A 15,025-nucleotide genomic window follows, 5' to 3' on the forward strand; every position below is an offset into this window, starting at 1 on the left:
TGGTACTCTTTAATCTTCTAATTATATATAATGACTTTTCCAAACTCATTCGTTTTATAGGAATTGGTCAAAGGAAAAAGCCTTATGTACAGCCTTATTTTAAGAGAAAAGTCCTTGTCAGAGTCAGGAACATCCTTATTTTCAGCTGCTACAGCCCTTTTCAGTGTGTGAATTCCACTGCTTACCAAATCATTCAGAAAATATTTTGACAAATTTTAAACTCCAAGATTGAATGTTTTATGAAGCATGTATAAAGAAGTAAGCCAAAATTTTGTGCAATGATTTAGTAATGAGTGAAATCTGTTAATATCTGAGAAAGAGAGAGAGATATAATGGGCCAAACATGGAACTACCTCATCCAAAAAAAAAAAATGTGGCCAACTATTAATATTCTTTGTGACATTTACACCAAGGGGTATAATGAGCATTTTTGGTATTATAAAATACACATTCAAAATCTTTGTTGTACAAAACTCGTGTAACAATTGGTGGCACAAAAAATCCAAATGTGGGTTCACAATTTATAGGTGGTGGAAACTGAGGCCTTACTGCTGTGGAGTGTATATTCAATTGTTCATGGTGACACATTTGAAGCAATAAATGGCTTAATTAAATGCCTGAATGAAGCTGAGTGTTTGATAAACACACCATCATTCTTTTTAAGGACAGTTCAGTTTTTTGCTCTTTTCTCCTTTAAAACAAATTCCACATATTTTAGATTTTTAACCATACACTGATAGTGACCTTTGTCCTTAGACCTCAGAAATGGTCTTCTTGATCTAGTTAATTAATCATTTTAATCTTAGAAAAATAAATGTCTAATATACTTGGGTTGGAAGGGGTGAGATACTTTTTGAATGTGTAAACATTGCAATGTTTTCCCTCCACTCTCACATGTTTAAAAAGAAATCTTTCAACAGATGGATTTTAAGAGCAAAAGAATACTCTCCAAAACATTTATTTTTATAATTTGTGGGTGTGTGCGTGTGTGTTTGTGTGTTGGTGGGGGAAGTGGAAAGGACAGACCTGTTAACAAATAATTGCTATATTTTAATAAATGCTGTAATAGATGGATGCACAAACTCTGGGAACACTGGGAGACTTAACTTAGAAGGTGTCATTTGAACTGACTCCTCAAGAGATGAAGTAGGGAAGGCTTTCAAGGCAGAATAGACTGTTACAGAGCCACGTACGTACATTCAGAGAACTTAAAAGTAGTCTGGAGTGAATGGAAGCGGGGTGGATGTGGTGTCGGGCAATGAAGCAGGGAAGCTGAGCAAGAGTTTGTTGGTGAGCGTTTTACGCTGTGCCATGGAATTGTTTGTTAATAGGTGTAGTGACATTCACATGTTGTTGGTTAAATACATTATGATTATTTTAACAGTTCAGTGAAATCATAGCACTCATTAAGATTATAAACTAGGGATGATAAAATTAATTGGTCTATAACTTAGAAATGGCTTAAAAATGTTAAATTTAAGATGAATCTTTGCTCCAAATTTTAGAAACTATAAATTAGAATTGCTAGTCAGGATTTCTAGATTTCCTTATTTAGGTGATAAAATCTAAATTATTGAAACAGAATTTTTGACCCAGGATCTTAATATTCATGATTTGATTTTGCTGCAGAGAAAAAGTTTCAAGTGATTTGAAGATGAGCTGACTTCAGAATTTTCTTGTTTTGTTTTGTTTTTTAATTGAAGTTTGGCGTAAGGTAGAGGTATACCCCATTCTGGTCATTTCTTTCTTTTTTCTTTCTTTTTATTTTTTTGAGGAAGAGTGGCCCTGTGCTAACATCTGTTGCCAATCTTCCTCTTTTTCTTTTTTCTCCCCAAAGCCCCAGTACATAGTTGTAGAGTTGTAGCTCTTCTATGTGTGACACCTCCTCAGCATGGCTAGATGAGCGGTAAGTAGGTCCGTGCCCAGGATCCGAACCTGCGAACCCCAAGCCGCAGAAGCAGAACACACAAACCCAACGTCTACACCATGAGGCCAGCCCCTGGTCATTTCTATTTTAAAGTAGTAAGTCATCTATAACTTATAAGTCAATATTTTAACTAATAAATTATTAAAAACCTAGGCATATTAAAATGTTTATTTGAAAGAAATGCAATAATTTATTAATAAATTCTTCAGAGCCATACAACTCAGTTTTTAGCTAATCCAGAGCCACCTTTTACCTTTTTCACTGCTGGCAAAGGAGACATAATCATTCACATTCTGCTTATCAAAAATTCAGAAGTCAGTGTGGGAAGTGCGGGTAGGGTAGGGAATGTGTATGCTTGTGTGTATGTTGCTTGTTTTCAGTCCCCACTTCTACTTGCCTGTGTTAATGAATAGTTTTTCTTAGCAAAGTATAATTACTAGTCTTTAATGATGAACTGATTTAAAACATTCAGGGGCCGGCCCCGTGGCTTAGCAGGTAAGTGCGCGTGCTCCGCTACTGGCGGCCCGGGTTCGGATCCCGGGCGCACACTGATGCACCACTTCTCCGGCCATGCTGAGGCCGCGTCCCACATACAGCAACTAGAAGGATGTGCAGCTATGACATACAACTATCTAGTGGGGCTTTGGGGGAAAAAAATAAAATTAAAAAACAAAACTATATATATATATTAAAAAAAAATTCAGAAATTTAACATCAGTTGTAGGGAAAAACGGTGGTCATATTGTAACTTTTTTTTGCATTGTTAAATCTATTCCAGTAGAGGGACCCTCCATGCTGATATGTTAAAATAAGAACAATTGTAATAGGTGCCAAGTTACTTTAAAAAGGTGTCTAGGTGAAATATAATTCAAGGGACCAGCCAGAAATATTTCTAAATAACCCCCATCATAAATATGAGTCAGTTCATTAGAATTTTACTAATATTATAGTAGAAAATTTTGGTGTAACTTTCTCAGTATGTCTCATTAGAATTTATCAAAATTTATGTTCATATCCTTGAAGCATCTATGTATTTATCTTTAATATGACAAATGACTATTTTCTTGAATGGGTTTGCCAGGTGTGCCAAAAGATGGTTTCTCTTTACCAATGATTGTCGTTTATAAATGTTTAAAAAAGAATCCAGTTGAAAACAAGGAAAAAAATTGTTTATATATTAGAGATCATATGGTGTAGATATAGAAGTAATTTTTTGACATTATGTGGTATACATGTGACCAAAGAACCATACTCTGTCAAAGAATGTTTCCTTCTTACCCACCCAGAATAGCTAAATGAATGCCAGCTTTCATTGGAGTGAGAAGACAAAAACCTATGCCCTCACATCCCCCATCACACACATCAATTTTTTAGGTAGCAAATTTGATGCTGCGAAAATTTCAAAATACCTTTTATTTTCTGAAAATAAAATTGGATGATTGAACTGTGATTATATTTTTTAAAAAAGCTAAATTTAATTGTGGCTGTCTTAAGACAATTTTTAAAATGTATTATGGTTTCCAAGATATATTACAGGTCTACAGAGAAGACAAATGAGATTTCTAATTGAATTAAAGAACATAATTTGATACATGATATAACAAAGGAAAGCTAAATTTTTCATGTTTTATATATTGATTGATAAAAACTTAGGAATTCTGGCTCCATGCCAAAGCATAAATTTGTGTCCTAAAGAAAATAAAACAAATAGTATAATTCATTGGATTAAATGTTTACCATTCTACCTGTGTGCTCACTGATTGAAGTGAGCCTATCTGTATATCTTTTAGAATGTGTGTGTAAATATACATATGTGTACATGTGTAAGTATATATTACACATAAGGGGCCGGCCCGGTGGCCTAGCGGTTAAGTGTGCGCGCTCCGATGCTGGCGACCGGGATTCAGATCCTGGGTGCGTGCCGACGCACCGCTTATCGAGTCATGCTATGGTGGTGTCCCATATAAAGCAGAGGAAGATGGGCACGGATGTTAGCTCAGGGCTAGTTTTCCTCGGCAAAAGGAGGAGGCCTGGCATGGATGTTAGCTCAGGGCTGATCTTCCTCACTAAAAAAGAAAATATATATATATATATGCACACATATATCTAGATTATGTATATATATATATATATAGTCTTTTAGAGGATGCAAATCTTAAAGCAAATTTGAGAGGCTTAAAGGAAATTCTATGCCAAGGTTGCATTTGTTTTGGAGAGTGTTATAATTACATATGAAGAAGTGGTTAAAATCCCAATGAAGCTTATCATGTCGTTGCCACAAGCTGCTCAGGTACTCACTATTCTAACTGAAGTAACAATCTTAGGCAGCCACGTGTAAAAACTGCAATAATTATTCCTTCAGTTAAATTTCAGCTTTCCAACCTCAGCACTACTGACGTTTTGTGCCGGATGTTTCTTTGTTGTCGGGGGCTGTCCCATGCATTGTAGGATGTTTAGCAGCATCTCTGGCCTCTACACACTGCGTGTTAATAGCCCACTGCCCCCCGCACCCCCAGTACTCCCAGCTGTGACAACCAAAAATGTCTCAGGACATTGCCAAATGTCCCCTGCGGGACAAATTACCCCCACCGGGTTAAATGTTACCAAGATGTAAAATATTTCTTGCGGGAAAAATAGGAATAACATGGATAGTATTTGAATCTATGATGTGTAGACCTCTACAAATAAGAATTCTTAAAACAGTCACTTGCCAGAAGACACTGCTAGATGCTAGAAATGGATATGGAGATGAGTAAAATAGTTTCTGTCATTAGCAGTTTATACTGTAAAGAAATATAAGTACACTAGTAACTAAAATACTGTACAGAATGTGAGAAAAGCGATTTAATATTGGTGCAAGGAAATTCAAAATGCTTATAAAGAGAGAAAGTTGTGAAAAAATAAGTAAAGCGACAGTTGAGAACTATGGAGAACTGGAGAGTGTATGTCCCATTTTAAAAAGGCAGCTCCAAGTGCTGTCATAAGGGCTCTCCAGGTTGATTTGTACGCTCAGGACATTGGTCTAGTGGACAGTTTAAAATGAAAACCATTTAGTTTGGAGGATTTAGTCTATCTGGACTATTCATCTATAAACTGAAAGAGACAGTAGCCTGTGTCTGTTTAAACAAACATCAAACAAGAGAAGATAGTAGAGGGGCCAGACCGGTGGTGTAGTGGTGAAGTTCTCGTACTCTGCTTCTCAGCCCCGGGACTTCGCAGGTTCGGATCCCAGTGCAGACCTACGCACTGCTCATCAAGCCATGCTGTGGTGGGGTTCCACATACAAAATAGAGGAAGATTGGCACAAATGTTAGCTCAGGGACAATATTCCTCAAGCAAAGAGAGGAAGATTGACCTTCACAACATATGTTAGCTCAGGGCCAATCTTCCTCACCAAAAAAAAAAAAAAAGTAGATAAATGAAGACTTTTCACTGGAGCATTTTATTTCCAAGTGTAAATCGAATTAATTTACTGTGTCTGAGGGAAGTCCTGCACACTGTCGCTTTTTACCCTTTAACACGATTCCCAGACCTCTGCCAATCCTGCTGTCACCATTCACCAGCCCAGAGTGGGTTTAGAATCATTGGAAAGGAAGAGGAAAATCTTCATTATTTTTTTTTTAATGCATAGAAAGCTTCATAAAAGATTCAGTGGTCTTAAATTGAAATCCATAGATTTGTACAAAAGGTGACTCCACTTAAGTGAGATGATTTGGAGAAAAGCAACATAATTGAGTGGAATGGAAATTAAGCAAGTTTAAATATTGACTGCATTAGAAATTGCAGAAAATTTGCAGAATTTTTTTAGGATTTCTGTTCATGCTCCTCCAGCATATCAAGAACCAAACATGAGCCTGATTGTAGACTGAACTTTTGGTGTGTCTTTGTAATGAGTGGCAGAGGTAAACTTCTAAATACAGGTGAAGGATACGTAATCATAAACCTGATATAAATTAACGCTCTGTGTTTATATAACTGTGGGATAACACGCAATCAGGTGTATTTGCATATACCTTAACTGAGTACAGCATTTTCCTCCTAAGGGACAGTGAGGGCTCTAAGGCAAGAATCTGACACTGTGCCTAGATTTTTCTATTAAATCTGGTATATATTTTGCACCACTGAGAGTAACCAAATGAACTTGACCCATGTTGTCTTTATTCCATCTAAAAAACAAACTTTGTGAGTTTACAATTACAGTTAATGGTAATATAACCGTATTCTCAGATAATTGTAAATAATGGTCACCCTACCCTCACAGCTCTCATGATATCTTCATTAATAAATCTGGGAAAGACACTTCTTGTATTCCTACTGTCTGCAGATGAAGGCTAAATAAACTCTTTATTTTGAAAATTATAGCTATCCTTGACCTGGATCAACTCTCCTTTCCAGCTTTTAGCCTTAGTGGTCTTCCACTAAGACATAAAACCTATATTTTCCCCTCGAAATCTTTGTGACTCTTCAGGGCCCCGTTGAGAAGTGGTCACTTTCCTGGAACTTTCTTTATCACCTCCCAAAAAACGTGAACGCCCTGTTTTGATTCTCTAAGGCACCTGACATCTCCATCTTAGTTGTGGCTGGGACTGCTATATGTTTATCAGCCTCATTTCATTTTCCTCTTGGCCACATAGCTAAACCTCATTTCCCAGCTCAATTTCAGTTAGGTGGGTCTACGTGACTGGGCTCTGGCCAATAGAACGTGGGTCAAAGGATATATACCAGTTTGAAGACTGGCTCCAAAAGACCTCCCATCCAATCCTCCACGCCCTTTTCTCTTTCCTCATCTGCTAGTGGGATTCAGAGAATCCCAGTGAGTATCCATGATTCTAGAGTATGGAAAGTCACTAGGTGGAAGGACCCTGGGTAGCAAATGTCTTAATGGAAACTGACTAACACTTAAAAATTATGAGTGCAGAGGGAGCTTTTATCGTATCAAGCCGCTGAGATTTTGAGGTTGTTTGTTACAGTTTTTATCCTATCTTGGCCAATTCATCAGTATGTTTATTATGTTGTAGTCATTTATAGTATTTGTCATATGTCTTCTGTTTTCCACAGTGCCTAGGATGATGTTTTCGCATAGTTGAAATTCAATATGTGATTCATGATTAAAAACATCATCTTATATCTTACATTCAGAGCTTATATGGAAAGTTCTAGAGTCAGCATTAGATGAGAGGTGGTAGGAGCTGAGGCGAGAGCAACTCTCTAGGGAAGAACTACTGGAAGGTGAATGTCCAGGTGTTGCTGACAGCACCCCCAGGAATTAATACACTACATCACTCCTAAGTGACAGTTGGATTTTATATCATCATGGTCAGGAGACTTCTTAAAAGAAAAAGTCTTTCCCCTACAGGAAACCAAGAGGTTCAGAACCTGAAGATTTCTTCCTCTTACAACAGAGAGGAAATCCACGTCAAAAATGTACCCCTAGAAACATAACCTTGGAGCTTCAGGTGAACTTTGAGGCTATCTAGTGATTGCTGAAGCCCCTATTCTACGAGAAAGCTGAGGTTCAGAGAGGTAAATTACTTTCCCAAAGTTCCTGACCCAACCCTAGAATCTTCTCTGTTATAGATATCTTTATTCCTCTAGTTTAAAAAGTAAAGTTTTAAAAATACCTTCTTCAAACAATGACTATTAAATTCCTCCTCTTCCTTCACTCTCACTCCATATAAAAAACTAAATGAAACATATGTGTGATAGAAGAGTATAATTTGTGTTGGAAAGGTTTGGGGAGGAAGATTATTCTGTTTGTCCAACATTGAAATTATAGACCTTTAAAAGGTCTGTCACTCTATTGTCGTAGGTTGATGCTGCTTAAATACAGGCCCTTGAATACAGAAATGATTTAGTGGTAGGGGTACTTTATAAAATATGCACAAAACATTCAGTCTGAAACACTGCCAGAATCCACACGTTCATAGTTCTAGTGCATATTTACCCTCCCATTCCCCTCACTTAACCAACTTACTCTCTCTCTTCATTGTTCCCTGTTCTGACGCCTTCAGACTATAACACAGACTCCTATTAGCTTTCCATTACTACTTGGGCATAAATACCTCCCACTTGTAGTCTCCACCTACTACACACTCCCATCCCACTCTAGCTCTCATTCCCCCACACCAGCATTGGCCACCCACCTTCACCTCACAGAGTAAAGAGAAGAAAACTAACACAAAGTGCTCATGTTTGCTTTTGGGCTTCTGTGTTCCAAGAGGCCCATTACTTGATAATTATCTGTTCACGTGTCTGACACCACACCAGGCTGAACTCAGCCTCAGGATCCAAAACATAACAGACATGCATTCAGCATGCATTCGTCCAACAAATACGCACAGAATGCTTGGGTGCTTTCCATACATTAGCTCATCTAGTCATGCCCACAACACTTCAAAGGAGGTATTAGTATCCTCATTTCACAAATCACTTGTTTAAAAACAGTTGATAAGAGGCAACACCATGATTCTACCTGGATTGGGTTGACTCTAATATCAGATGTTGTCCTGGTTTCCCTTAGTCTCTTTGGTGATAATTCCTGCTGTATCTTCTTTTCTACCTCTTCTTTCCACCTTCTCACTCTAACTATCCCTTTTCTCACTTCTGCAGATATTTCTTTATTTGCCATCTTCTCCCACTCCCTTGGACTCAGCGGTTAAAATGGACAATTGGGTTTTTCAACCTGCCGGTGTCATTTCTAGAACACTAATTTTCTACCTTCTTTCTCATTCCTATTATTTGAAGTCTAGCTATAAAATTATCTACGCTGTTGTCTTTCACTTCTCCCAACCCAAAGGCAATATGATTTTAGCATCTGATTTATGCTTTCTTTCATGTCCTGTACTCAACAATTTAACGATGCATAAAAATGACCCTTCAGATTCCTCAAACTCTCAGTTTTTCAGACTTTTTGCCTTAATAGAAACGCACGTCCTTTCCTTTCTACCTGGTAAAGAACTTTGTCTCACTCTGGATCTCATTAACACAGAAACAATTCCAATTTAGAGATCTCGTAATTCTATTATCTCTCAAATCACCTTGCATCCACCAAAACTATATCTATTGTTTAGCCATTTCCTCTTTAAAATTCTCTTGGCTTCTACAAGTCAAGTGTTGCTTCATTTTTCTCTACTCCTTCATTTGTCATGGAATTGAGGACTCTGAATCTATAAATCAAATAATATTATACATACTGGAGAGCATATATGCAGATTCAGGATAAATCTAGCTTTAGTGTGAAACTTGCCCTGTAAAGTTTTAATTAATGTGTTTTATAAGGTGTAAAAATCGTTTCTCACAAACAAGGATCCCATAGACGCCCATTTCTCTGTCTATAGTAGCTGGGTACCCCTAGGGGGCGCTCCATCTCGCAAAATATAAGTGACTGACAGGAGCGTGCCTAACGGATGCGATCACTCTAGGGGTGTGGCCTCACAGGAAGACCTCAGCCTACAGGAACGAATTTGGGTTAGAAACAGGTTACGAAACCTATTTAGGTTCAGAGCCTTGGAAGAATGTCTGCTTTGAGCCTAAGCCTGTCCTGAGTATCCAGAGTTCGCAAAGCAAGGATTGGGAGAGGTGAGCAACATGCACTAGACGGATTGCCTTTCTCCTTGGTGTTCCCTCACCTGACTCAGCAAAAGTGGATGGAGTTTGCAGAATTGCCCTACTAGGAGTGTCCTTGTGACGGTCTGTAGAGCATTAGATTGAACTGAATTCTCGACAAAGTCTGCTGTGTACCCCTTTCTGCTGAGCAAAAGTTACCCCACACCTGCTGCAATCGACTCATCTTAGGAGCTAAGTGTCAGGCAATTTTGAAAGACTCAGGAAAGGAGTAATAATAGCAACAGTGATGTGAGTTCGGTACTAGAGCAGAAAGCTCGCTGTCAGTTCTTCTGATACATACAACAGGCTTTCACGTTCTGGGGTCCAGACAGTACGGTGACCCTCTTACCCCAGGAGACTAACCACAGTTCCCTCAAGTGAAGAACCTCCCAATTTACGCACGGAGTCTGCTTTAGTCTCACCTTCGACCTTTGTCATCAATTGATTAAGGGCTATTTGTTTTTCCAATGCTGTATTAGGAAAAAGAAATTACATAAGGGCTCAAACATCAGCTACGTATTTAAAATTCTGCTGCTCTGGTTAGGCAGCCGCATTTCAGGGGAAATGAGAAATGCTGCTCCCAGTCTGTGGAAGCCCAGCGTTTCTGATCCAGGGCTGACAGCGCCGCTCCAGCTGCCCCCGAGGACCCGAGGAGCCCGGGCCTTGGCTCCGCCCCGCCGCGCCGGCCCCTGTGGCTGCGGTGCCCGCGGGCCCCCAGCTCCGGGCCGGGAGTGCAGCCGGCGCGCGCGTGCGGGTCTGTGGGTCTGCGTGTGTGGGAGATGAATTGGAGCCATACGACGGGGTGTTTCCTTCCGAGTGGTTTTGATCAGCAATCCATTAGGGGATCATGGAAACTTTTTTCTGGCTAGAAGGATGAAAACCGAGTAAGTACATACAACTTTGAACTTGAAACGGAATGAAACAAATACAAGCAAAACCCTAACAGTAATCATGTCCATTCAAACCGTTTATTCCCTTTTTATTTTAAAAGCCGTGAATGCTTACAGGAAAGTGGCAATTTAAAACTGAATGGAGGGAAGCAGTTAAGAAACATGAAAGGCTAGGCAGGACGGCTTTAAAACCGGAGGAAAAATGAGGAACTGCTACGGCGAGCTGGCCTGCATCCAGCTGTGCAACAGGCTCTTGGTTTTAACCTATTGCGTTCTCCGATGCTGTTTTCCGGCCCCAGATTTACTTTGGTGTTGTTTTCTCTTTTCCTGTAGAGACTTTAAAGGATGTTGTGAAAATAAGGCATTACCGGAAGCAACAGTTTGGCAGCCTGGGGTATTTTTCAGGTTATTAGTTACAACTATTATTATTTTGATGTCTTTTTTTAACCCAGGCCAGCCACTTTTTACTGTCATCCATGGAAAGGCTCTTATTAACCGCCTCAGACTTTGGGGATCTATGATTCTTTGGCATGACCCTTCGGAAAGTTCTTAAGCGGGGATGGAGCAATCTTGATTTAAGTTGTGGAAAAAGAAGACAGATTTGTATTTTTCATGCTGACAAAAAATAGCTGCTATGACTTTTCCGGCAACGTGGACGGGGGCCAAGTGAAGCTGAACTGGTCATGGTCTGTCGTCCAGTGTTCCTTTGTCGTCGGCGATTTTGCCCCCGGCCCTTCTTGGTGGGCTTGGTGGTGGCAATCTGTCTCTTCTACCAGACTCTGACGCTCCGAGGGACGAGGAAGCTTACAGCTGCTGTCCTTGGGGCTACCCCAAACACACCCACCGAAACCCAGGCAAGCAGATGCGAGAAAGGATTCTCTGTGGACAAACAGTGCTTCCTTCTCTCTGGTAATGCACAGGAAATCGGAAAGGTAAGACGGGCATAAGCTTAACCTTGACATTTTCTGCACAGATAGCAGTTTGCCTCTCTCTGTCCTCTCCGTAAAACTAAAATTAACTTCCATGAAGTCTGAGAGGGATCCAGAGTATACACAGCCCAGAGAGTGACCTTATGACAGTGAAACACATGTCAGCTTCAGCTTCTTATATTTACATCCAGAAAGTCCTGGCTGTTATTTTATCCCTTAGAATTTCAATTCATTTCAGCTGAATGAAAGAGACAGTTTGGAGAAGGTGGGAGTGATGTGAATTCTTTCTAAAATATTAGAATTCTAAGAGATCTGAAGTTTACAGTGCAGGAACATAAACCAAAGATTCATAAAACTTGATGAACATTGAGTATCTCCTCAAGGCCATCGGTATGAGTGCCTAGACCATTCCAGACTCAAAGATACTCCATAATTCCATTTTACAATTGGTTAAATTAATTTTTCATTGGTGAACACATTTCTAAAGCAATATATTTTTTCTGAAGCATTTAAAAGAATAGTATCAAAGATTTCTTTGGAAGAATTGACACACTGCATTTTATTGTTTATAGAATTAGGGAAATATAGATTATTCTATACTTATACTTTTTTTAATTAACTTTTTTTAATTAACTTTACTAATTAATTAACTTTACTAATCTCACATGTCCAATGGTTGGAGAAAATACAAAATACAAAACAACTCAGAATTTCTATTTTCATATACCACTCTGTTCGTGCCTGTCAGTGAAATGATGACCTTCAAAATAGTCCAGTCTAAAAAAGAAAAAGAAAAAAAAAGCTACACATACAAAAATTCGTGGTAGCAAAGCCACTGATTTCCATGCTACAGCAGATAGTATAGCAAGATAATTAAGGAATCTGTAAGTACTACCTTATATCTGCAATAGAATTAGGTACATCCAATGATCGTGGTTATCGTTTGGAGCAGAATTTCATGTTAAGTATACACTACAGCTACCATTATTGCTAACACCTCCAGCATCACTACCATTTTGTTTCAATAACTCTTTTATGTCTTTCCTTTCAGACTCATAACCCTGTGAGGTAGATAAAGTAGGTGTCATTGTCCTCATCTTACAGATAAGATGACTGACACTCAGAGATGTTTAGGCGGGCCACAGGGCTGGCATTATGACATGGTACCTCCACCTGGTGCCTCCTGCAGGACTGATGCTCTAAATAAAAGTAAATTCAAAGCTCTAACAACAATTTGTGAAACCAAAACTGTAAGAACTTATTTGAAATACACAATAGTATTAGGTTAGAACACAGAAAATTTGAAAACTTTTGAGTGACTTATTTTATCGATAATGTCAAGAAGCATCTTGATCAAGAAATATGACAAAGAATAGCAGGTAATTTAACTAGAAACACATCTAGATGAAACCTCAAATGCAAGTGTGAATCAATTATTAAATGCTCTAAAGTCATTGAAGAATTTTTAGTTTTTCTGTGTTTATACTAGCATTAACTTAAATCATTTGCATTTTGGGTTTTTTTTAGAACATCAAATTTAGGATGGGTATAAACTGTGACTTTGAAAGTCACTTCTTGTTTGTTTCCAATATTAATACATATAATTTCTTTAAAAATAGTTGAGATGGTTTTGCTCTTTAAGTACCTAAAATCTTTGCTAAGAATTTTGGACAAAAAGGTTTTTATATTAACTTACAGCCTTTCTTACTCCCTACTTGACTTTACGTGACTCCTGCTTTTGCCTGTAGCTTAGACATATGTTAACTGTTATTTGTAGGCTGTCACAGAAAATTCCATTTCAGACTTGGATCTCGGGCTACTTATAAACCATCTGATACTTATTGGCTGCTTGTGTAAAACATTCACTCTAGAATTTTCTTCACAAAAAATGCCAAACACATGATGATTTTTTTTTTCAAATTGTTCACAGTCTCAGGTATTTTAATCATAAGCAAGATTCTAAATTCACAGTTATAATTCAGAAGCCCACTGGATACGAAAACTGAATTTCCAAACATTTGCCATGTACTTCTATTTTTAACTTAACCTGTGCCAGCCATTGGTTTAGAGCCAGTTTTTATTAGAGATAGAAAGGAAGTTAGAAAGAAAGTATCATGCAGAAGTTGTTTAAAATCAGATATAATTAGTTCTCCTTGTAATATATGTCCCAAAAAAGAATCAAATAATAATCCAGTTTTGAAGATTAAATATTCTTTCAGATAACTAAAATGAAAAAAGAAATGTCTTTGGGGTCAATATATAGATCATTCTCAAAAACAGCTCCTTATGAAGTTCATTAAAAAAATAACTGAGAAGATGCTCCATAGATTTTCCTTAAGACCTAAAATATAGCTTTTAAGCATTTTATAGAAGAATCATTGTTTCTATCTATAAATTTTGAGTTTTGTTATTACTTTTATTGGCAAACCAAAATATTCATGTTACTAGGACTTTCTCTTACTGGTATCCATCCATCTTAAAGTGGCTTTTAAAGTTACTTAAAACAGCTGATTTTGACCTATGAGTTATGGATTCCAGAACATATTTGATGTATAAGATGTCCCCAAACCCAGGCATTTCATGCAAAATATTGTGCATATGTGTATGTGCAGTTCTTTGGGAAAAATCACAATCCCCTTCAGATATTCAGACCTAAAGAAATACTAAGAAACAAGAAAAATGCTTAAAAAGCAATATGTTTAAACGTCAACTGTCCCTGCAGGAAGTATAAGTTGGGTCTGGATTTACAAATCTAAAAAAGGAAAACAAAACCTTAATTAAGGAATCCACCTGAGGACATTTGAAAAAGTGTTTCAATGAATGCTGTGGTGTCTGCAGGGATAAACATTCAGAAACTAAAATATACTCGCAGTGTATTTCTTGAATCATAGTTTTCATACTTTGATGAATAAGGAATAAGTAAGTATTTCCTAGTCTTTTTGGTTGCAGTTGTTTCTAAGAGACAACCTTTTGTACTTTATCAGCCTAGCAATAGAGGGTTCTGTGGTAGCAAATATTCAAAGGTGGGTGACTGACTGTGCCCTTTACACCTTCACAATTGGGATCTGGTTCAACGTCCAAAACTGCTTTCAGTACAGATTAAGACCGTGGTATAGTATATGCCAACTTTCCGTAGTGAGGAAGTACTCTCCCTCTTCTGGCCAAATTTTAATTCTTTTTTCCATTTGAACTTTCCAAAGGGCCTTGCTAAGCAGATGTACTTTTGTCATTTCTTCTGGGTTTTCTCCCAACATTAGTTTGAATTTTGGCTGGTAATCTGCCATGTCTTAAAATTATTTCAATTTAATAAATAAACTGAAGACAATTTCAGTTGTCTTTACTGAAGTAGGTCACTCAGTAGATTTATTTATTTTCCTGGAATCTAACACTTCAATATTTCACAACATAGGAAGCACATTGAATTATAAACAGACACAATGAAAGAAAATCTCCTTAGTATGTGCTCCTCTAGTGGAAACTTTGCTGTCTGGGGAATACATTTATACTCACCATAGCCATGTGTTTCTGATTATCTACTGTTGTTGCTCCATAAGGAGAATTACTATTTCTTTGTTGATTGACTATTCATTTTCCATTTCTTCTTGACTCTCCATTCTTCAGTGAGTGTTCTCTACAACTGTTCTGCCCACTATCCAACCGTAACCCAATGCAAA

General features: G+C 38.0%; 1 protein-coding gene across 1 annotated transcript in view; it reads left to right on the top strand.

Annotated features, from left to right (window-relative positions):
• Positions 1–10,252: 10,252 nt before the first annotated feature.
• Positions 10,253–15,025, top strand: part of CPED1 (cadherin like and PC-esterase domain containing 1) — a 266,766-nt gene continuing 261,993 nt past the window's right edge. Inside the window, exons 1-2 of the mRNA XM_058529011.1 lie at positions 10,253–10,416; positions 10,875–11,354. Of these exons, the coding sequence (XP_058384994.1) occupies positions 11,106–11,354 (249 nt within the window). The 5' untranslated portion in view covers positions 10,253–10,416; positions 10,875–11,105. The remainder of the gene's footprint in view (positions 10,417–10,874; positions 11,355–15,025) is intronic.

The sequence above is a fragment of the Diceros bicornis genome, chromosome 3, assembly GCF_020826845.1.
Source record: "Diceros bicornis minor isolate mBicDic1 chromosome 3, mDicBic1.mat.cur, whole genome shotgun sequence".
Classification (NCBI taxonomy): Eukaryota; Metazoa; Chordata; class Mammalia; order Perissodactyla; family Rhinocerotidae; genus Diceros; species Diceros bicornis.